The 24318-nt window shown below is 43.1% G+C and overlaps 1 protein-coding gene across 1 annotated transcript in view; it reads left to right on the forward strand.

The window, feature by feature from the left end:
• thsd7ba (thrombospondin, type I, domain containing 7Ba) overlaps nt 1–24318 on the forward strand; it is a 103028-nt gene that overhangs the window by 70101 nt on the left and 8609 nt on the right. The window contains exons 15-24 of the mRNA XM_076159068.1: nt 1636–1902; nt 2047–2225; nt 11338–11343; nt 13122–13255; nt 14875–15031; nt 19828–19972; nt 20154–20269; nt 20746–20863; nt 22245–22390; nt 23775–23940. Of these exons, the coding sequence (XP_076015183.1) occupies nt 1636–1902; nt 2047–2225; nt 11338–11343; nt 13122–13255; nt 14875–15031; nt 19828–19972; nt 20154–20269; nt 20746–20863; nt 22245–22390; nt 23775–23940 (1434 nt within the window). The remainder of the gene's footprint in view (nt 1–1635; nt 1903–2046; nt 2226–11337; nt 11344–13121; nt 13256–14874; nt 15032–19827; nt 19973–20153; nt 20270–20745; nt 20864–22244; nt 22391–23774; nt 23941–24318) is intronic.

A 24318-nucleotide genomic window follows, 5' to 3' on the forward strand; every position in this document is an offset into this window, starting at 1 on the left:
GAACATAATGCTAATAACAATGAGGGAGTGCAGGATATTTATAGCTGTTGTGAGCAGCAGACATCATTAATTTGGTTCATTGTTGCAAAACAGAACGGCAGGCCATCAATCATAGGGAAACATTTTTGAGCAGTTGGTGGACAGCTTGACAGGTTGTGTCTGTTACTTGTCCTGATCCTGAAAATGGCTGCGCCTGAGAGGAACATGCTCGTCCCAGCTGCTCTTCTACATCCCTGCTCATTCTCATCTATTAATATCCATCAGATATAATGGACAGGGCTAATCATAGATACCACAAAGTTCAACCCGTCGAGAGTTTAGCTGTTATATCCCACTCAAACACGGGTCTTTAGTGGGAAATGAGGTCATTTTTGTCCTCATTAGATGGAGGAGATAGAAACTATATTTGGGGTTTTCTGGTTTAAATTGACATTTTAAAACTTTTAAATTGAAAGCTTAAACACTACAAAAGGAGCTTTCCATTTAAGGTCATTTTGTTCTGTGCTGGTATATCGGAGGTTGAGAGGACTAAAGCATATTTATCCAGATTTTACTTTAGGAAATCGATGTTCATCTCATCATAACAGTGAAACCTGATGTCGTGTTCATGGATATATTCAAAATTCATGCAGAAAAAAAGAATACTGGTCCCGAAACAGACTAACTAACTGTCTAATAATGCTTTGGAGAGCAGTGTAGTTACTAAAGAAGATACAATATATCAATACATGTATCCTAAATCCCTTCTGAGCCGGGTATCACAGATCACAGACGGGAGCTTTTCCCATCTTTGCTCTGTGGCCTCCACTCAATTGTCAAATTCTTGCACCATGGGATGTCTGTGGATCATCAATAGTAAATGGCAACCACACTGTAAGAAGAAGCAGTCATGTACCAAAAAAAGACAAGAAAGGGAATGAATCTATATTGGGAGTGAATATAGAGAGAGACAGTTTGGAGCCAACCCTGGTCTTTAATGTTGCCGCACCATGTCTGCTGCCAGATAACTTATTTGTTTGCTGATGACACACAAAAGGATGAAAATAGGGTTAGGCAGTGGCTCAGTGGGTAGAGCTTAGAGCTTCCGCTTGGGAACCGGAGGGTCGCCGGTTCGAGCCCCTGCCGATGTGCCCCTGAGCAAGGCACTGAACCCTCAATTGCTCCCCCCTCTGCGAAGGGTGGTAATGTAATGTAATGTAAGTTGCTTTGGATAAAAGCGTCTGCCAAATGATCGTAATGTAATGTAAAAAATACACCAATGCTGTTTCAATTTGTTTAAGAAAAGAATCTCCTGAACTGTGCGCTTTGTTTACACACTACACCTCGCTGCTAATGACAGAAGAACAACCACAATATAAGCTTTGTGTCTTATAGTTTAGTGACATTACACAGATGTAAACAGAAACAAGATAGATAAAACAAGTAAGTCATTGTAATTTGTAATGTGCTTTGATCAGACTTCATTTCTTGCTATGTAATTGTTTTTTTCAACTCTGTCTGTTTGAGTGTTCAGCACCTCTGAGGAGTGTCTATGAATCTGTATGACGACTTAGCTTCGAGCCCTTTCTGATTAACTTCTTATCACCCGCCCAGTGCACCGTAGCCTCTCCATCTCCTCTGCCATCTCGCACTCAGGTCGCAGTAAGAAGAAGGAGCATTGCCTCAACCCTGAGTCGTACCCGCTGGAGGAGACAGAGGCGTGTCCCTGCGACGAGTATTTGTCCCAACCCTATGGCAACTGGTCCACTTGCATCCTCCCTGAACTCTTGGCCCCCGCGTCCCTGCAAAGCTGGATGGGCCACCGGGAGGTAAAGGAGTGTGGCCAGGGTCTACGCTACAAAGCTGTCGCCTGCATCGACCTGCAAGCACATCCAGTTAACCCCGTGCTCTGTGCAGATTCAGGTAGGTCTCAGTAATTAGCAAGTGTGCTGTTGGCTCTATGTTGGAATAGAAGACACTCATTAGTTAGATTAGATTATGCAGGTTCTCCTCCCTGACTTGTATATCTCATACTCCTCTATCTTGTTTGCCAACGGTCCATCGCAGGCTACATGGTGGAGGATTGTCATATCCCCTGTCCGCTCGACTGTAAGCTCAGCGATTGGTCGGCCTGGTCGGCCTGCAGCTCGACCTGCGGCGGCGGGTTTCAGATCAGGTCCAAGTGGCTCAGGGAGAAAGCCTTCAACGGAGGCCGACCGTGTCCCAAACTGGACCTGAAGAACCAGGTAAGGCTTGCTGAGGCGTCTGGCAGAGTAGATGAGGGAGATGTTGAGTGATTGGTTGAATTTTTATTTATTTGTTACTCATCTGTTTTCTCCACGCTTGCCCATTTACAGTTCAACCTTGACTCACATTAGGATAATGCGTTTTTGATTTCTGTATGGAGTCGCAGCCAAAACCAACAAATTCTAGCCTCATCATCCACCTGCATTGTTATCAAGTCACTTTTGTCTCTGCACACGTCTGGACAGGAATGTATCGTACCGCATTGTTCCCAGACTCTAGGCTACTCATGACAGGAGATGCAGATAAAGGTTGTTGACAGGATCTGTGTAAAATGTAGAAAACACATACCACTCATACTGCTGCTGGTGTTGTGTACGGGTCCATGTTTACTCGGGCGCACAGTGAAGTCCGGCGAAGAACTTTGCCGAGTCTAAGCAGTGATTTGCATCTAAGGCCTGTAATTATGTGCACAGGCTCAGCAGCAGCACAAAATCCTTACTGGTGCACGTCGTATTATTTGATGCCACCTACTCACGGCGCCTCTTCTCACCTGTGTACCATCTTCCTCTTCCAATCTGACGAATTACCTACTAGTAATTTATGCACAGATGCCTTTATTAATTATTTAGGTCTTGTAACAACAATACACACAGGCATGAATTCCTCTCTCAGCGTGCGTCAAATTCAATACGCATCTGCCTTTCTAATCATATTCTATATTACTGTTTGGATTTGTATGTTGACAAGCGTTGTGCTGCGTGTTTGTGCTTTGGCGCTCTGCTTCTCGGAGATTAATGGATGTTTTTTTTCCCCGCAAAGAAGTCCGCAATCGCTCCTCTCCGCTCATTAAACACTCGGCTGCTTGTAAAGGGAATTAGAGGAGTTCACGTGGCTGAACATTATTTAAGGCTGCGCTAAATCCACCTTGTCCACAATACATGCTTCTCTTCTACTGTCGCGCTCACCCTTCCTCCGCCTCATTTCCAATTTTCACCAAACTTGTAAAAAGTCGATGGTCTCACCGATTGACGCCACCTGGAAATTGGAGGCCTTCGCGTTTCATGCGTTTGTACGGCTTTTAAGTGCAGCTGTGTTGCAACCCTCTGCTGCAGTATACATACACAGTGGAGTTGCTGCATTCTGCTCACACCTCATTGACAAGGTTTGTTATCCATCAGTGGGACTCCTGGGTGACCTGTTCATTTTCTGGTCTCTTCAGTCAGACCAAATGAATTGATTTGCAGGACATGTCCTTTCTTTGACATCAAAACAGAGCGATATTAAGCCTGCAAGGGGGGGTTGTAATGTTGGAAGGGGAGAAGTGGACAGATGGGAGTCTTTGATATTCTATATTCAGGATTTATCCTTTGCTCTGAATATTTTGTGACAGCACATCTCTCATGGGGTCACGGTTTAAAGAGGTGGAGTGTTTTATGAATGCTGTGTGTATGCTTGAACGGGTTTGAAAGGACACTTTAGTTTGTAGAGGTCAATATGCAAATGAGGCGCAGCTGTGTGAAAAGTATTCCAGCGTGTTCTTATGGAGGTTTGTGTACAGATGGTTAAGTGCCCACTAACAAGGTCTGTGCGGCCCCTGTTGTAGTGCCGTGTAATAACCTTTGCTATGGATATCGGAGGTTGTTCTCACTAATGCCCTCCTGACTTTATCCCGAGGGGTAGACAAGGGCTCCTTGTTGATACGATCAGAATTGGCCATTGAAAGTGAACTTACAAGCGTACATCTGCCAAACATCTGCTGTAGTCTCCAGGTCGCCAAACGTTTATATTTACACCGCTCATACCGCTACTACTCTTGCTCTCCGCTCTGACCTATACCTCAGCCGCCGCCTTGGCCTCGTGCCCGCCAGACGACTTTTCCGCTCGTTCTAGCCACGGCCAGAAGTGACTGGCTCAACCCACGTGACATTTGGAGAAAGCTCATCCTCTCTTCACACGGTTGAGTGAGCGCGAAAGTTGGTGCGAGAGACGGAGAGGAAGAGTGGCATCATGAAAATAATGAGCTACAGCTGCCACAATGCCAAACAGACTGTGTAGCAACAGGGCTGTAAAGTAAACTGTAAGTAAGCTGTTAATGAGGTAGTCACTTAAGATTTGCCGCATCGCTATAATAAAGGGATTCAAAGTACGTGAAACCAACACCAAGGGTACTGACTGAGACTTGTCACTGGTCTCACAACTCCCACTGGTTGGTTGGATCGCCTTGCAAAGAGGGGGTCAGCGGTGTCGAGCAGGTGAAAACAACTGTGTAGTGATGGGTGTTATTCGTTCCAGCTTGATATCTCTGTCCAAACTTGGATACGGACATTATTCCTCAGAGACGTGTTGTGCTCGGGCCGGGATTCAAAATGTCACGCTCGATTTCAGCTCGGTTGGGCAGATCATCACTCTGTGAGGAAATGAACACTTGGTTACTTCATGTGTCTTGGGCTCCAGCTTTCCAAAAAGGCCAAGTGTTTACAGTTTACCCTCCGCATTGGACGCTTGCTCGGCTGCTCCAGGAAGTGGTTGGAGACACATTCCAGAAGTAACTTGGTCAAATGTGTGTGCGTTCGTCTGATCCAGCAGCATATGTAATCTGAAAAGTGAATATTGGAAGTTGTAACCTAAGCACCCATGCAGTTACATGTGTACGGAATTAGCTCGCTAATGGATTTCGGTGCTGCTGCACTGCGGGGGTTAAGAATGTTTAACCCTAATTCAAGATCATCATAACATGTTGGTAAGAGCAGACAACACCACCATGTTCCCTCATTTGTAAGCCTCTTTACTGTGTTAACAACAGTATTCCCACATTTGCATAATGGATAATCTATTCATGAAACACTCCACACCAAAATTAACAAAGTTTCCAAAAAAATATGAATCTTAATAAAGGGCTCATTATAAATCTATTACGGCATTCCCAAACAGAAAGCTAACAGAGCGTCAAAGCAAAGCTTGCAGATCCCCACACACACACACACACACAAATTGGATCTGTAATTTTACGAGCTAATCCGATTTCATCACAACTCCCACAAGTTCTTGCCACCAAAATGTTGAGACACTAAGTGGTAATATGCAATCTCTTCTTGAATTGCAGCAGTTTTGTCCTCGACAGCCTGTCAGCAACTGTGACAGTCAAGATTCTGTTAACATCTTGAATGTCTGCTCCATCCACTCTTGCCCTGTTCTGTCAAACACATCCACCCTGCCCACCTCCTTTTCTGCCATATGGCGTGTATATTGGGAGGTGAGCGCGCCCGTGTGTGTGTGTGTGTGTGTGTGTGAGAGAGAGATTGATGCAAGACAGGTGCTTGTTTTTCCGTGGATCGTTACCTGGCATGGAATACTAAGGACGCTCACCTAACACTTCTGCTTTCCCAGAAGCATTTTTTGGGACATCCATATGTTCAAGTCAAAAGTACAGCAATTTCAACATAAATTGGATGATAACCAATCTATGATGTAATATAACTGCTGGGTCATAATGGGACCTATAGCTCGAGATCAGGATGTTTAAGTTCAATCCACCGTGCAGCATTACAGTGGATAAACCACACGACTGCACCGGCTCGTTCCGACCCAATTTAACCTCTGATTGCAGCTGCAGATTACAGTCTTTGTCACACTCTGCCCCATCTGTCTTGCTGACTGGGGTTGTGTGGAGAAATTCACCACTCATACCTTGTGTCAAACACACTTTTCACCTCTGTCAGGGCTGTTACAATTATCACTTTTTTTTTATAAAATCACATCCGTTAATTAATGGAATTCAACAACATAAATATCATTTCCATTTCCACTTTTCATGTGTTAGATGATTTAATTGGGGGAAAATAAACAAGCCTTAATTAACCTCTTAATGATCTGCATGTATGCTTTTTTTAAGTCACATTTTTAATAAAAGAATATTGCAACTGGCTTGAATCCAAATTGTAGACAGGTAGAGGTTATTCCAAAACAGCATTATACTGGCATGGGCAAAGTCATGTAGTTGAGACAGGCAGGGATGAAATACCCAGGAAACAGCTTGAGGTCAAGGACACAAACTAGGTCTGAACACAGAAATCAAGACTAGGCAAGGTAACAAGGCAACGCTGGAGAGCTGGTAGAATCACTAGACGATCTGGCAATGAGTGGATGGAAAAAAAGGAGCAAATATGCTGTTGGGTTGATGGCAGGCATGTATGCAGGCTGGGCAGGTGAGATGAATGAGCTGTAATCAGGAGGAAGCCTGAGAGTGCCCGGGGTGGAAGGCTCCACACCTCCTTCACACACACAGACAGACAGGGAGAAAACCAGGAGACATAGGGGAAAGGGAGAGTCAAAGTCAAATAGCTGGAGACACGGTCGAGCTGAGACAAATATGCTTTGATTTATTTATTAACCTTTCTTTTTATCAAGAAAAACCACCAAGGCAGACCAATTTGTCAATTTCAAAAACTAATCTCATATTGTTTCAGACAAAGAGAGAAGTCTTGAGACCGTAAACTGTTTTCCAGAATTTTTTGCTTTGAAATATGCTCAAAGAAGGGGAAGGAGCGAACCTAAAATAGCTTTACAGATGCAATATAACCAATGAATCTGTCTACCAATGCCCCAGGCTCATCTGCTGGCCCGAGCATGCATCTTGATTTCCTTAGCCTGAAGGGTAACAGGGTTTTTGGTAGGGTCAGAGGCTTTTGCTTGCTTTTTGTGAATACCATCAGCTTAGTTTTACTAGCGTTCAACACAATCTTCAATTTGCAGAAGTTTTGCTGGATAGAATTTAAAGCAGATTGCAGGTATTCAAAAGCTTCAGTAAGACTCTCAGGACAATAACAAATAACAGTATCATCCATACAAAAATTGAGATTTGCATTTTGTCCCACACTATTGATATCAATAGTAAATAACAAGGGGCCTAAAGCTGACCCCTGGGGAATCCCTCTGCAGACAGGCAAAATGTCCAAAAGTTACATTGATACTTCTTGATTTGTTCAGGAACAAGGGTTTCAAGCACCGTTTGACTAGGACAGATAACTTGGAAATAAGCATGTAATTCTTTATCACCAAAGGCTCTCCACCTTTTAACAAGGGGATAACAAATGCAGTTTTCCAGATTTGTGGAATTGTATTACTTTTCAATCTGAAGAAAATTTCACAGTGGAGGAGCGGAAAGAACTTGCAAGTCGGGGCAACCAGGACAACGCAGCGAGATAGAATTTCATTTTCACTACAGCTACTTTTTATTCCTCTGCTCAAACCCACCACACGTTTGCTAAAAGCTGATCAGTCCATGCCAGTCACATATGTATATTGCATGGAATATTAACCAAAGGTTTTTCTAAGGCTTGGTGCATATCATGTATTCATTTACATTGGGAGAGCCTTCATCATACATGTTCACAAGGACCAGCTCTGTCATTTCACATGTAAATATCGGTGGCATATTTTATTACATAAAAGTGGTCTCTGCAAGAGGTCAAGATTGTGATGTACTGTACTGTATAAACAATGTTTAAATGTGCATCAGGGGACAGAAAAACATTCATCATCATGGAATGGCCTGGGGTGGATTGGCTATGTGACTTGGGGAATTCAGACTGTAATGGCAGCACTGCTGGTTTCTATCTACTCTGTTGACGCAGCATGTACAGGTGAAGGTTCAGCATCCTTCAAATCTGAGCCCATTGCACTCTAGCAAGTGGCACAAAACGATAGAGTCAGAGAGAGAGAGAGGGATTCACCTTTGTTCTTTGTTGCTCACAAGCGAGGGTAAGATGTAACGCATGTGTGATGTGGTTATTTTACCTGACAGTCAGGGTGAGAAAGGAGTAGAGCCTCACGGAGCAGCTCACATGATCACGAGCTCAGTGTACGGACCAATAAAATAAGACAAGCAGACAAAATAACTAATGCCTAGGGACAAGGTCAAGAAGCTGGAAGAAGCTTCCACAGGGCTGCTTGGATGTGGAAAGAGCTAGTTGTAGCATGTGATGGGGATGCCTGTTGGCCTCGTCCCTGTAGTATTTAATGCAAATCCCACATGGAAGGGTCTCTGGGGCAAAAGAGAGCTGTCTTAGAGCTTGGGGCAAGATTGCACAGCATTGTGAGACTATGTACTCAGTCTCAACCCCAACTCTCACCCAGCCAAGATGTAACCCAAACCTCATTCCAGATGTACAGTGAGGATTGCTGTGGGCGGTGATCCCCTATCTATCCTGCCCAATGTCTAACTGGGCTGAGATCCAAGCAGCATTGTGTGGCCGGAGGCAGACCCAGACCGCGATGGAGGGATTGCGTAGGGAGTGTTTCCCTGTCTACCTTGCTTGAGCCTGTGCTGAGTTGTTAAGCGTTGTTGCCGTGGGCCCTGTAAAGCCCTTTGAGATGTCGTCATCGATATTGCACTACACAAACAAACCTGACATAAGTTTGCTCTATCTGTGCCCGTGTAGGTTTCAGTAGTAGCAGTACAGCAAATGAGAATACGCCTTTGTGAAACGTTAGTATTCTAATGTGTGTAAAAGAATGAAAGTGTTCCTATCATTTTGAGTTGATCTGTTCTAATGGATTCAAAGTGAGCGTGCTAAAGAGATGATGTCCGGGCTGAAAAATCGAGCTTGATGACTGATTTTTTATTAAACTATGGTGTGATCTCCTTGGTTGTAAATTACCAAACAATGGTCATTCAATTTTAGAGCAGTTTTCTCTCTCTCTGCATGAGTGCCTAGTGACTCAGAGGGAAAAAAAAACTGTTTAAAAATTGCGACTAAACGATTGGTTGTCATTGTCTCTTTATTACAGCTGCTATTAATGGATACTCTCATATAAGTGTACCATTTGTCACACTGGCCAATTCAAAGTTTGAAAGCTAGCAACCATACCACATGTAGTCTAATTGCATCTGGTGCAAATTATTATAATTATATTTTTAAATGATGTAGGACTTCAGTTGACAAAGGTTCACATACAGAAAACCACATAAAACTCTTTTCTGTATGTTGATCGTTGCTACTTTTCAATGTGACACAGGCATGCATGCATAACATTCAATGTCCAACTCAGGTAGAGGCGATTAATTCCATTAAGTAATTCCACATAATTACATGTGGGCAGATTTTTACCTGCCCTTTGAAATGTACATTTAAAATGAGCCATGAAAGGATAACATCAGGGTTGATCTCTGTGTGCCTCTGTATTTGTGCTTTGGAAGTCCTGGTGGAAATGAACATGTTTTTTTTTCCCTCCTGGGTCATCAACCTGCTTATAGGGGATGAGACGAGTCGATGCATGAAGCCTGCATGAAAAAAACCATCCTGTCCTTCTTTTAACCTCATCATCTGCTACAGCTCCATGTTTTCTTATCCTTTATTAGTTTTCCACCCATGGCCCAACAACAAAGTGGGAACCCTTGATGCATTCAACAAAACTTCTACTTAAAGTTTGTACATTTGTAGGGGAAGTGTTCTGCAGCCACCGCCATACTTGTACAAACCTGAGATAGAACACATAGATATAGATTTTATAGATTCATAGATCAATACACCTGTGTTGTTTCTACAGTGTTTGTGACAGAGCTTTCAATTAGCACCGCTGCGAACATCTGACCAGCTCTGACTGCAGCAGCAAATCCATCCTGAGTGGAAGATCTGTGCATTTTGTTAAATTTTTTATTACTTGGAGGAGCAGACTGTCATTTCTTTATTCAAACTTGCTTATGCTCAAAGCTTTCTGTTCTCCTGCTGAACACACACACAGATGCACCAGTCTATATCCCTTATATTCATAGTTTTATCTTAGCTGCACAATTTAGTTGAAATAGTTTTCAGCCAAAGTATATAAGTCTCCTGTTGCTATTCTGTTATGCATCACTTCTGCACAAATGGAAGATATAAACAAATGTCTGGCTCAGAAAGACATCCTCTAAATGCCTGCATTCTGTGTTGGCACATTTGTACTTATCTTCTCATAAGTACATATGAGAGCTCATCATCACATGGGGATCGATCTTGTGTTTCTCGGTGGAGCCATTGTTTTCCATCCATAGGCCTGTTGACAGTAATAGCGCATTCTGTTTGAAGCCTGAGTCACTTGGTGACAGTTAGAGAGATTTAAAGGAGGGGGGCGCTCGTCTTTAAGGCTTCCTGTCTCATTTTCTGTTTACAATGAAGTGTCATCTCTTCAGCAGAGCCTGCTGTCACATTCAGACGTGTTTATGTGTATATGAGTGGATGGGTGTGTGTGTGTGTGTGTTACTGTTTGTGCGTGCAAATGCATACACATCATTGTATAAATGGTGTTTATGTGTACGTGTGTATGTTTTCAGAAAGTCATGGTCCACGTCAGCTTAAAATAATAATAATTCATTTCTATTTTCTGCGGTTTTGTTTTCGTCTGTGATCAAGGAGTGATTGTGTTTGGCCTCAGCCTGTAGCGTCATTCAGTTGAGCAGACAGAATGAATACATGAATGAATGAATAAATGAATGGATCATAAAATCAATACACATAGACATTGTTTTAGGATTTGGAACATTCACACTGGTGCATGAGCTCCACCATTTGTCACAGCATCAAACCTGCAGTGTCCAGGATGTCTCCAATGTTTCCCATTGTTTTTGTTAGTTCAGACAGCTGCTCCTGCTCACAGTAGAACAGTTGCTATCAGCCTAAGGTTATAGGATATGGATATTTGAATGTCCTCTTTACTGTGTGAAATAAAGTAGACTAGCCTGTGGTTAGTTGTCAGTAAGATAACTGTTGCTTTTAGTCAAACCTTGTTTGGTTACAGAGCACACGGCCCCACTGAGCATATGCTCATTCAGTCACACATTTGTTTCTCTGAGTTGCTCCTAGCTGCAGGTTTGGACACGGCACAGCTGTTTGCAACCAGCTACAGCAGTTTAAAACTCTCTTGACATCATGAATCATTCACTTAGGCAAAATGTGCAGAACCACCAGATTCACAATAGACGAAGCACGCCACAGAGCAGCTTTTTTGGTCAAACCAAGTCTATGCATTTCTGTCAGCACAGGCAAAATCAAAACTAATGATCATATCATTGTTCTTCTCTCCCCTGCCCAACTTCTGGCTTGTCATGCACTGCTAATATGGACATCCACACAGGCTCAGGTCAGTGCTGTTTATTCTGTACCTATGCTCTGCTTTAGCTAATGAAGACACCTGCATGCCAGCTCGGCCCCAATCACACACACTCCCCTGACCCCTGCTCTGTCTTTTGGTCCGGAGAAAGAACAATAGTTTGATTGGAGAGAGTGCTACAGCGTGTGGACGGACATAATTAATGTGAAGAGATCTGCTTTTCAACTGGAGGATCTCAGATTGGCATTTGTAAAGAACCCTCAGACATCATTATGTGGTGTGTCTGTAAATCTTACGAGGGTGTGCTCAAAGAAAGAGTAAAATTCCTCTGCCTCTCTGTACGAGTTGTGGATTGTGTAAAAGAGACCGAACCAAAACATCTATAAGCAAAGAGAGGATCTGGTCTGTAGCAGCTTATTTTAGATAATAGTCTTGCCCTTGGATTCTCTGCGTTACGAACACCTTTAAAGATGTGGTTAGACTAAATTGTAGTACTCACTGTTATAGCGTAAAACCTGCTAGCTATCTCTCTACGCACCTTATGTGATGCATTATAAGTCCTGTGGTAACTACGATTTCACGCCGCAGACAGTCTTAGTGCTCAATAAATACTGAACATCGTGTGGGGAAATGACGGCTGAGTTGTTTTTTCCGGTGATGAAAATGAGCTGCTTAGTTTGGATTGTGCCTCATAGTGTAGCAGTGGAGATGGTGGGGGCAGAGCTTTTTGCCAGTTTGCCCAGCAGGGGCATGTGCAGGGACAGATGGGAGATGATGAGGGTGTGTAATACGCGTCTGTACGGTCCGCAGGGGAGGGAATACTCAACACTCATTCCCTTTCTCTAATCTGCACACACATACACGCACGATGCAGCTTGTCATAGCTTTTCCCCACAAATTGTCCTCCAGAGTACACCTTTTACTGGGCAGACGGCTACATAGATTGAGAGTAAACACGTGTTTACAGGGGCGTGGTTAGTGCTAGACTGGCTGTTCCCGTTTCAGATACGTGAGAGTCGGTGCGTATGCGTGTGCGTGTGTGTGTATGTGTGTGAGCAGGGAGTGGGCGGCGTCCATCAAGTCACATCCTTCAACCGAATGGTATTTTCATCATCTTTTTGTTTTGTTTTTTTCTCTTCACATCCCATTTTGTCCTCTTCATATCACGGATCCTTTCTTTCTTCTGAGTAATATGAATAAAATGTAGATTTTCTTTGTTTTCCTCCCTCTCAGTAGTAGCAGCTGCTGTGTATTTATTCCAGTGCTGAAGAGTGCATATCCCTCCATGTCTGCTGCTCAATGTCTACCCTCTGTGTTTGTGCTTTTCAGTGTCTCTCAAGCCCTGAATGTAGAAAATATTAAGGACATATTTCTATTCTAGACAGAACTCACCTGCTTCTCCTCATCGACATCACCTCATTGGGCCCCAAAGCAGCAGCTGCACCATCACACGGTTGCACTATTAGTTATTTTGTGTAGAAATTTCAAAGAGGATATCAATATTTGCCTCATTATTGTACTTTGAAAAGATATGTCCCTAATATCTTCTATATTAGATGTACACACCAATTGTGTGTGTTCACCTATAGCACGCTCCTGTGTGTGTGTGTGTGTGTGTGTGTGTGTGTGTGTGTGTGTGTGTGTGTGTGTGTGTGTGTGTGTGTGTGTGGCAATTCATTCACTGTTGCGTTCTAAGTTGCTCTTCCTCTATCCCACTCAATCTCCTGTGTGTGCCCCTGTGTTTCTCTGTGTGTGTGTGGATGTGTGTGGGTGGATGTGTGTGGGTGGATGTGTGTGTGTGTGTGCAGGTGTACGAGGCCACGCCATGCTACAGTGAATGCAGCCAGTACGAGTGGAGGACTGAGCCCTGGTCCATTTGCACCATCAACACTGTGGACGAGCTGCCAGCCTGTGGGGAGGGAGTCCAAAGCCGCAAGATCAGGTCAGTGAGCGGATGTCTGGCGCTGTGGCTCACACTGGGAGGGGTGGCCTGGCTGCGGTCCTGCAGCTGGCACTCACACTGATTCCAACACTTGCAATGCCAAGGGAAAATAATCGGAATAACTACATCCCAATGAGCTGTGTTGGATTTGTTTTTGGTATTTCTACAGCAGCCTCTCTTCAGATGTAGTGAAATTAGCCACAGCAGTAGAGTGCTGACCTTTTTAGCAGTCGGTTGGTGTTGATATTGGATTTTGCACCTCGGAAAAGGTTAGATGCCAAACTGTGCATCTGTGTCATTGTGTCAAGCGCGGCTGCATTGATCGTGCTCGGCGCTATAAACCCGCCTTTAACTGTGATGCATCGCAGCACAACTGATATCGGTGTCAGCCTCTCTGCTGCAGGTACACAACTGAAATGTGCCCCGATCTCTTTGTCTTTGTGTCTTTTTTGAGAGGTACAGTCAAAAGAAACCTCTAGGATTTTCACGTAAGTCTTTAACAGAAAGAATATCACAAGAAACGATGCTGCTGAAGGTTTGTTTACATCATTGATATGTGTAAACACAGCAGTGAAACACGTTCTACTTATACTCAACATTACAAGACATTGCGTGTGTATAGGTGGTCAATAACTTCAATCTTTGAATCAAACCAGCCAGGTTTTTCAAGTTTTTATTGCAATTTTGGAAAATCAATAAACACTGATAAGTCACAAGGCTCCTGTCACACTCTCCTCTTCATCACAGCACTCTGCATCGCCACTTTGTCAGCATGCAGCCTCTCCAGTAATCAGCTGTTGTCAGGAGCACCTGTGGCTCACGTCTCGGCGAGACCTTGAGTCTGGTTTGTTGTGTGATGTGGAGTCAATTTTCCTGCTGTTAGACGCAACTCAATCAGTTGTGACGCATGCTAAGGTTCTGCATTGCCTGTTTAAAAAACGAAAAGAAAAAGAAAAGTCTCTTTGTTCAGTCTTGTTTATTACTTATTATTATTCTCTTTTGTTGCTTTTTTCTCCCACCTGCGGTTCTTATTCCACACCGGGCCTTTCAAGGAGAGGGGATCTTTGAGTTTCTTCTTTTTTCCTTATACCTGATAGTTTTTTGGAGTTTTTTCTCATCTTCCTTGAGAGCCTTTGGGCTGGGTCGGTAACCATCTGTTTGTAGTTGTGGGCCTGTAAAGCCCTGTGATACATTGTATGTAATATTGGGATATACAGGTAAACTTGACTTGACTTTGCACCTGCATCCTGCTCCTACTTCTCATTTCTTGAAAGCTATATAAACTACCATTTTGTACATTTTGCTTCTGTACTTCTTGTGCATGAACTTTACAGATTTTCTCTGGTGTGAATTGTACTTTTAATACATTACAGATCAAATCAAAACAGGAAATATATATGTTTAGCCGAGTGTTCCAGTTTTGCACATCTAAATGTTCCGAGAAAGGAAACCAGCCCTGCAAAAAGTTACTCCTGACGAAAAGAAAAAAAAGTCGTCTATTTTCAGACAGAAACTTAGCAAAGTTTGGTAATCCACAAACCGGAGCCCAGGTAAGAAGTGCCCCAGAGACTAGTTAGTGATACTGCTGCATGTGTTTCTCTGCTCTCTCCACTGCAAAGGTGTGTGAGGAGAGGAGCGGCCAGCGGGGAGGCCATCAGTGTGGAGGACAGGCTGTGTGATCAGGAGGAGGTGCCGCCCAGAGCCCAGGTCTGCTTCCTGCCGTGCCCCAGCGACTGTGTGCTGGCTCCCTGGGGACCGTGGAGCAGCTGCCTTCAGGTACGGCACATTAATTGCCCGACTGGCTCCGTCGTTGGTTGACTGGTTGCTCAGTGGGTCCGTCAGTTGTTTGGTTGCAGTGATGGAATAAAAAGTGTTTGTTACTCAGGTTATTAAAGATTTAGACAAAGCTTGGGTCGAGGAGGGAGGTCAGATAAGCCATTAGTGCTGACCAATATGAAGGGAAATGCAGTTATGATATTTTTTGTAGTAATACTTCCTCCTCTGTCTGTCCCTGGTTTTGTTTGGTGTAAGGATTGTGCAGTTGTGTAAAGTTGTGTAAAGATCGATAGTTTGACACTTGGACCTTTATGTGAGTATTCAATTCATAATTTTAATTAATGTTATTATCCACAAATAACCCCAAATTAGTGTATCTAGTATTAATATAAAGTTTAGTTAAGTTTTTTGCAGCAATCAAGTAATTTCACTTCAGATATTTTAATGATTATTTTTTTTATATTTCGCAGGCTAAATTATTAATCAAGTGTTTAAATATTGACTGATTCATTTTATAATCTATCAAGTTATCAGTTGCATTCTCATACTCAACAGTGTGTTGCCGGTGGGGATAGTTTTCTGTGCTCTTCAGGAAAAGTGTGCTGATTTAAGCAGTATGTGTTAAGTGGATGAAAGGAAAAACATGTTCAGCATTTCTGTTTCACATCAGTGCTTTAGTAACTCTTACCAACCTGTTCTGCAAACCTGGCCACTTCAAAATCACATTTTGGATAACTGCTGTCAGAGCCGTACCAAATTAAATTCCGTTAACGTTCCTTTGTTCACTACCGTATATTTTCCGACAGGCCTCACGTGTGTAGCTTGTGTCGCGACGGTTTCTAGCCTCAGGCTCCGGCTGGCATGGACATGTTGCTCTATTATGGGTTTATTGTCTAACATAACAGTTTAGGAAGGGAGGGTTACCAAGATCACTTAATCAGACATGTTGCGTCCACAGACATCCACGTTTCTCTTGAGCTGCAATCTAAACATGATTATCGGCAAAGCTTTTGCCATTCATTAAACACACACAGCCATGGTTCCTTTTTTATACATATATATATATATATATATATAACACCCACCTTTTGAAAGAGGCGTTAGAATGCTATTTCCTCATTTGCATTTTTTCAGTTTGACAGTAAATGTCATCTGTAGGAAATCTGTATTTTCCACATATGTCTCAATATATTGGATAGATAAACCCACTCAGTTGATTAATCATTCTATTTAAATGGAACGTTCTTGCACACATGGTCATCGCACTTTCTCTGAGCTTCTTCCTCAATTTCTCAAGGTCAATCTCCCTCTCTCGCTCACTCTCTCCACTTTCACTCTCTCCACTTTCACTCTCTCACACACACACACACACACACTCACACACACACACACACACACACCACCCTGTGTGTGACAGGTCTCCTGTAAGTATTTGGATGCAGGTGCACCAGTGACTCACACAGAGCCCCATGGTTTCATACAGAAAGCTTTGTCACTGAATCATACATGCCAACCCTGTCACTCTGTGAAATTCCCAATTTTCGCTGTTATCTCCAGAGTCCCCCTGAGTCAGAAATACACAATTCCCCAATGACGCAATATATTCATATTTAAATAATGTATTTTTCTTCACAAGCCTCTGAAATGACACCGCAGCATTTCCAGATCCCCCCTGGATAAGTGTGTCACCCAGCGTATCTCGCCCTGATTTCGACTGACTGAGCTGATTTTGTGCAGCGATGACGTCATCCTTCAGGGAGAGAATTCCTTCCCTAATAGAAACAGGTGTGCTTCATGTAACACCCACCTGTAAAATATGACTATCATTTCAGATGGTGGTATGGTCCCTGTATGAAGACTCTTGTGTTTGTGTAGTGTGGAGAGCTGTGGTGAGCTGGCTGGAGTAGAGTGTGAGCGTTGGGTTGCAATAGAAGCATCGGGGCTAATGGAGGTACACATTGTAAAGCTCCTACCTACACATACGGTATCACAATGGCTTAGTGGCATGTGATGTTTCTTTGTTTCTCTTCTGATCACCTTGCTTAAGCTACGTTAAAGACATTACTGTTGATAAATAGTAACTGTGGAAGATTGTATTGAACTGCAGCACTTTGAAATGGCCAGAAAGACATTACAGCACCTACGTCTATAGTAGATATATGGTCAGTAAACACAAACTCGGGATTACAGTTGAATCTATACAACATTGAGGATACGCTCAATTGGCTGTAGCGTATAATTGCACACAGTGATAACAGTGTTGTTTCCTCGAAGGGCTGTGCATGGTTTCATACACATTTGTTTGCATTGCAGGATACACTTCAGTGTTTTGCTGAATTTGTTATTGAATGTTATTTTCTGCTATGATATGTCATGGTGTCTTCGGAACTAGAAGTATTGTGATGGGATGGTGAATATTATTTGTGCTTTGTCATATTTAGGAAGAGAACTTTTCCAAGAGACGTCTCCTGCTGCGCCTCCACCTCTGAGAGTTGAGAGTAAAATGGTTTAGTTGAGAGTCGACATGCTTAAGAGTCTGGAGTTCAGGTTTTTGGGAGAATATGGAATGGTGTTTGTCTTCTACATTAGAAGCTTCCCTGCACTGCAACTCTTCACATTTCCATGCAACATTACTCCTTCGGTTGGTGCTGCTTTAACTTTTCCACAGTATCGAGCACGGCCATTTGCCTCTGGTTGGTGGCACTGTGTTTTGTAGCAGAGTCCCACAAAACCACATTATTTTCGCTATATTCAGCGCCTGGGATGCTTCGCGGTTGCTGAAGTGCTAATGCTGTAACCTGCCAATCGGCGAGGCGCTATACTGCGTTGCTGTAGCACCGCATTAGCAGGGTTGCATAATTGTGGTTAATTATACCAGATAATGAGAAAAAATAATGGATAATATTGGATAACACTGAATATCCTTAATAGGGGAAACTGCTCTCTCTCCCTCTCTCTCTCTCTTTCTGTGTTTATGAGTAATATAACAAAACCTAGGTGAGAATCACATTTGTTATGTAATGCCGTTTAATGCATTGGTTTTTACTGATTTAAGGAATTTGTCCATCATAAAATCAACAGTTTTCTTCTTCTCTCCCTGTCTTTGTTCATATCTTCTGAGACGTCCTCAGATATCAGGGGGATTATCCTTTGTTTAAACCAATCTGCTCATTTATTTATGATTAGAATGGGGCAAAGTCACAAACAAATGATCCCTGCACAGGAGTAATACTGTTATAATGTTATTACATGTACTTCTTACCTTGATTTCGTGTATATGATGATCTCTACTCTGTGGTGTCCAGACATAAATCTGTGCTGTTTGAAAGCTTTGGCCAACAAGCGCTGCTGTATTGATCAGAAATGAAGTGATTTTGTGTCAGATCTGATACCATGGACTCTTAAAGGACTAATTGCTTGTACTAAAGAAATGTAAAATCTACAGTTTCAAAGTCTTCTGCTGAGCAAAAGTATTGAACCCTTTCTGTGTTTTGGCCTTTGGTCCCACTTCCAGATTGAGGAAAATCCTCTGTTTGTTTGATTTGTTTTGTTAGTAGTTTTGAAAGTAAATTCCACCCCAGGTCACGGAAATCCCCAGATCTCAAAGAGGACATGACCTGAAGGATGTGATGATGTGTGTATGCGCGAGAGAGTTGCACAATGTTTTAAGAGGCTGGATATACCAGCTCACTTAGTTTTTAATCATTTTATAGATTTTTCTAAATCTGTAGTTTTAATTGGCATAATTAATGCAGTGAAAGTGAAGTCTGGCTTGAAGCCTGGCCGAAATCTATCGCCACTCTTGAACAGCCGGGGGTCAGGTTCCAGAACCTTCACAGCGTGTGTGTGGAATACGGAAGGATTGCTCAGCAGAAACTGTGAGAGTTACAAAACATTAAGCCTGCTAATAAGAACGGGACAGCAAGTGAGGTGTTGAGTACTTCATATTCCAACACTGCATGAGCAAGAGAGAGACAAATCCAAAGAGTCTCATCAGGAGGCTCCCACAGCTCCATACATCCACTTGCTGCTTAGTTCACAACCAGTATTTCAGTTGGCATGTAGTGTGACTGCAGGGATGTGTGCTGTGGCCTCTCAATGCCCCACCGCCGTCCCTTGGCAGATGTCATGTTGTCACAGCTGTCACAATTCCTCTTTGGATTCACGCTCATTTGCCTTGGACGACTTCTTGTACACGGTTGCAGTTTCTCCGAGCCACAGCCAACACATGTGAGAGTTACGCCATATTTGCCAGCTAGTGGTGCGAAGCAATCTGTGGTATGATGTTTTATCATAATCACACAATGAGTCACATTGCAATAGTAACACCACACGCTGAACAGAGATGTTCTGCCAAAGAGTGAATGTCTGGTAGGACATTTAGACAGCGGGCCACGTCTCATATGATTACACATCAAATAATTTAATGGGTTTAAAGGTGCTATCAGTAAAGTGTGAAACTGATTGAGCATTAAAGCTCCACAGTCGTTTAAGTTCCTGGACTGATGGAGCTAGTTAGTCCCCACATGGCACTTGAACGCTGTGTATTTAATTTCTGAGTGTATTTAAAGCAAATATAAAAGTCATTAGAGATTTAATGATTTATGATTAGAGGGAGTAGAAGAAGCACAAACCTGCTAAAGTTTTTCTCCGCCCACAGACTTTTGAGCTGTAATTTAAAAAGTATAAACGAACAAAAATTTAAACGATTTGCAGAAAGTCAAATGTCACCAGGATACAGAGGAGGGACGTTTAGTTTGTCTGACTTGTTTTATTGTGCTGTTAATGTCGTGCAGTCATGTGACCAAGGAACAGCGAGGAACAGGAGCAGGCACATCCTCCGCCTCCCAGCCTCCGAGAGCTCGCCGCCTCCAGAGCTGGTCCAATCAGAGCCCTGCATCCTCAACAGCACCTGCTTCACCTACCAGTACAAAGTCTCAGGTAGGTGAGGTGGATGTGCACTACCGGTCTGAGCCACATGGGACGACGTTTTGGTGCAGTTTGCTTGCACCGCATCTCCAATCTTTACAGAGGTGGACTAGATAATGTTAATGATTACATGCTCACCCTCTCACTCACTAACCCACTCGCTGTCTCCCTCCCTGTTTATGTGTGCGTGCAGACTGGAGTACATGCCTGCTGAGTGAAAACGCCATCTGTGGACACGGTTCACGGTTGCGCCTCTTGGACTGTGTTCGGAGCGATGGCAAGGTTGTGGAGTCACGGATGTGTGAGCAGGTAAACCCCCTTCCTCGGTCAGTCACTTCATGCGTGAATGCAACAGATTTTTTGATCATGAATGCATCATTTGAGGGAAACCAAGCGCCCACGATGACGATGGACACGGAGATTTTGGCGACTTAGAAGAACAAAAGCAACGTTATGGAATTTTCATTTTGTCTCTAAAAGGCGACCTGTATCCAGTTACTTGGATAATGGCGTCCAATGCTGGCACTTGCATTTACACTTTGCATTAGAAAGCTTCCTCTTTTCTGGATTCTGCTCCCATTGGGATAATACAAACTTCATCCATTTTTTTAAATAACGTTTGCCTTTATTCCCTAGTGGGCAAATCACAACTCCCAATTTAAAGTAACTGTATTGATGAGAGCGAGCAGGGAGTCCAGTTATGTCAATCTAAACTCTCAGTGTGTCTTGTTAGTGGGTTTAATTGTCCAGCCCTTGTTTCAGGTCGTTGCTGTTGTTTTCTACAGTTTGGTCTGATCAACGAGTGGAGCCTGTCTGAGACCTGCGTGGTGGACTGTCCGGTCAGCTGTCTGCTCTCTGATTGGTCATCGTGGGCCGAATGCTCACACACTTGTGGCAGCCAAGGTAAACACACAAACACTCAAAGTTTGCCAAGTAAAGGGCGACGGCAACTTGGGCAACAGCAACTTGTTAAGCAGCAGCAGCAACAACAACTAAGCATATGTGTGTGGTGCTGCCTCATTATGCGTCCTGCTCACGCACGCATACCAATGTTAAACTACGCAGGAACACATTTATATGCATTCAAATATTTATGAATGTTACTCACCCGACGCCTTATTGTATGGGGACACAGAGTGCTGCGTTTCAGTCAATAATGTATGTAAATTTCCAGCTTTATAATAATTCTGTGTACATGGGAATTTTTTAATTAACAGGTCACCTTTGCTTTGTGAGGTTAGGTTTTAAGGATCGCTGCCTAATTTAGCACAAACCTCACGCAGCTCACCTCTGTGGACGTCATGAATGATTCAGTGTTGCTAAAATATATGCTTCAAATTAGTGCAATTAGTAATCTCCAACCTATGGCTGGACTCGGCATCGCTTTAGGACGTTTTAACCTCATGTAATATGGAAAAGTTAATGATTTAACCTGAGTGCACCGGCTGTTTCTCAGGAAAAGACGCCGTTTTTGTCGCGCTAATTAGAGACTCGGCCTTATCGTCTGAAAAGTCATCAATAGTTGATTTGTGTGCATCTGCCTGTCCTCTCCTCTCCTCTCGTCTACTCGTTCGCGCCGAGACACAAGCTTTGGAGCAGAGCATTATAGAGTATTTACACTCCTTTCCGTCTTTGCTTTTCGCTCCATCTTTCCGTCTGTATTTCACACTTTCTGAAGCACATCTGTCGGTGATGAGGGATTTGTGCCGTATCCACGTCAAGACGATGCGAGGAGACTACTGTGGCGTAAATGTTTAAAGTTTGATTTTTGAGATAGCAGAGCAGAGCAGGGCGTCTTCTGTCTTTTTTTTCTGTGTGTGCCTGGGGGACCCCAGAGCTCAGCACCTCCCCTGGCGTTAACACAGACATGAAACAGTCAGTCTGTCTGAATGGCTGGCTGACTGTCTGGTTCTTCAGCTGATGGAGGTCTTCACTGAGTTCGCACCAAGACATTATTACACTGTTACACTTATTCTTTATGTACTTATGGGTAAATGATTGTTTATTTGTGAATTATCAGCCGGCTTTTGTTGACTGTTCTTCATTTTAATGCATGTTCATGCTTCTCAGATTGTGTTTGTGTCACAGTTTTGAATCATACCTATTTTTATTCTGAAGGTGTTTGACTGTGAATGTGGGAATCGCTTATCAGAAGAGCTAATAATGTGACAAAGTGCATGTTTACTGGATTAGCATAGTATTATTCATCTTGAATATTTACGTATATATAAAGCCCAACTCAGCCTCTAATGCTCCATAAATGCAACATTTCTGTGTCCTCAAGCTGAGTCTGCGCGCACACGGCGGATCCTGCAGGAGGCCCATGCAGAAGGACGCCCCTGTCCCACACAGCTCACTCAGACCAAGTCCTGTCCCATAAGGCCTTGCTACACGTGGCTGCTGAGTGATTGGTCCCGTTGCGTTGTCCAGGTACAAGCAGCACTACAAACACTGTCAGTTGTGCATGAAAGCCAAACTTTTTCAACATGGGGTCGCAGCAGCAGTCGGACTGAGAGATTTTATTCCTAAATTTCGGTCTCTTTGGCCACAAGAGAGCCACGTTGTCAGTGGACAAGAGCTTTAAATTGACCGACAAGAACCTGTCTTTCAAAACCACCAAACCGCTGAGGTTGTCAGTGTGTGCTCATCTTTCATTTTTGAAAAAACAAGCGATGGCAAGATATTAAATCATTTGATTGCCTTCAGGAAAGTCTAATTTCTATAACTTAAATAAACGGTCCTTGTGCAGAAGCCACAGTTGAAATTTGGTTTTACTGTTAATGAAAAGTGGAACACTCGAGTGCCACTGAAGACCACCTGAGGCTCTGAGGTGTTCACTCATCTCTTATCGGTTATTCTTTAGCTCAGATGAATGCAGTTTTAATTGAATCTGTGTAAATCCCCGCAGCCCGTCACCTTCTATGACTGGAGTCACAAATGCAAAAGCAGGGCTGTGCGGTTTAGAAATATGAAGTGCAAATGTTGTGTTCATATTTGTGAAATGTGTACAGGAACTCATACCAGTAAACATCAAATAGTCTGTGCATTCATGGGTCTAATTAGCTGTAATATTAGATTTATCAGAGTAACCAAATTAGCTTTGTCCCTTCAAGTAGAGTCCAAAGAACAATTGTGTTAGCGCACTATGCTAAATGTGCGACATTTAGTTTTTCCCTGCTTTCTGGTCTTACTAATGTCGCTCACGTTAGCTGGACAAGGGCTAGCTAGCAGCAACTACAAAAACATGGAAATCTAACGGGAAAGTCTGTTCTACACTAACTTACTCATTTCCAGAGACTTGTTTCAAAGCTTTATTATTTTATTTTCAAGCTTGGACTAGCTTGGTCAAAATAGCCTCTTTGGTAAACTAACAAGTACGTGTTATTATCATTACAAAATTTCTTTTTGCTTAAAACGTCAAGATATGTAATGTATGTTGAGTGTGTGCTTGTGTTCCGTGACTCTTTGACTGTGACAGCGCCACCCAGTGGTTCAGCTTAATGAGATTTCCACTGGGCAATATGAGAGTGTGACAAGGCGCATACACACAAAAATAAACTTGATTATACTTGAGTGTGTGCCACACTACAGTAAATATACAATATGCAGGACTGTGCAGTTCAGCCAAGTGCTTTTAACACCCCTAAATATTTATGAGGTAAAGTCATGTTTCAGTTCTGTCATAGTACTTTTTGAACTGTAGCATTCTCTGCCACAGGGTTCAAAATACTTCACAGTAATTGTTATAAACAAAGCTGTTGTAATGAGTTTTGTGTTGGTATTAGACTAAATTAGTGTGTGTCTGTGTGTGAAGGGTGCAGAGTGCGGTGAGGGGCTTCGTAGAAGGGGCCTGTCCTGTGTGGTGGACTGGGGAGACTGGTCTGCGTCTCCTAAGCCAGTGGAGGAGAAGCTGTGTGGAGACAGAGTGAGACAGCAGGTCCAACAGGAGCTGGAACAGCCCTGCTTCATCCCCTGTCCAGGTACAGACAGCAAAACAGAGTTCTCTACGGTTTGATGTATTGTTATTGATGTAACCGCATGAAAAGAATCGATTCACACGGAGAACATCTGGACCAGCTTTAATATTCTCTACAGTTTTGCAGGAATTGACTTGTCAAATTAAGTTGACGTCCTGTGTCTCAAGTTAGTCATTCCTCTACCGTAACCAAAGCTGGTGGCAGAAAATGGAATATAAATCGTCCTGGTGATAACGCTACAACTACAGTTCGATTTTGTCACCAGCTTTGGAGCCAAATGTAGTTAAATAGAAGGTTTCTTTTGCCCTCTAGATGAAATTGTGTCCATTAAGATTAAAACAGAATAATCGTGTATTTTTAGTCATTTATTCCAAATGGGGC

The sequence above is a fragment of the Genypterus blacodes genome, unplaced genomic scaffold, assembly GCF_046128005.1.
Source record: "Genypterus blacodes isolate CSIRO-AG114 ecotype Tasmania unplaced genomic scaffold, CSIRO-AGI_Gbla_v1 ptg000093l_1, whole genome shotgun sequence".
In the NCBI taxonomy this organism is placed as follows: domain Eukaryota; kingdom Metazoa; phylum Chordata; class Actinopteri; order Ophidiiformes; family Ophidiidae; genus Genypterus; species Genypterus blacodes.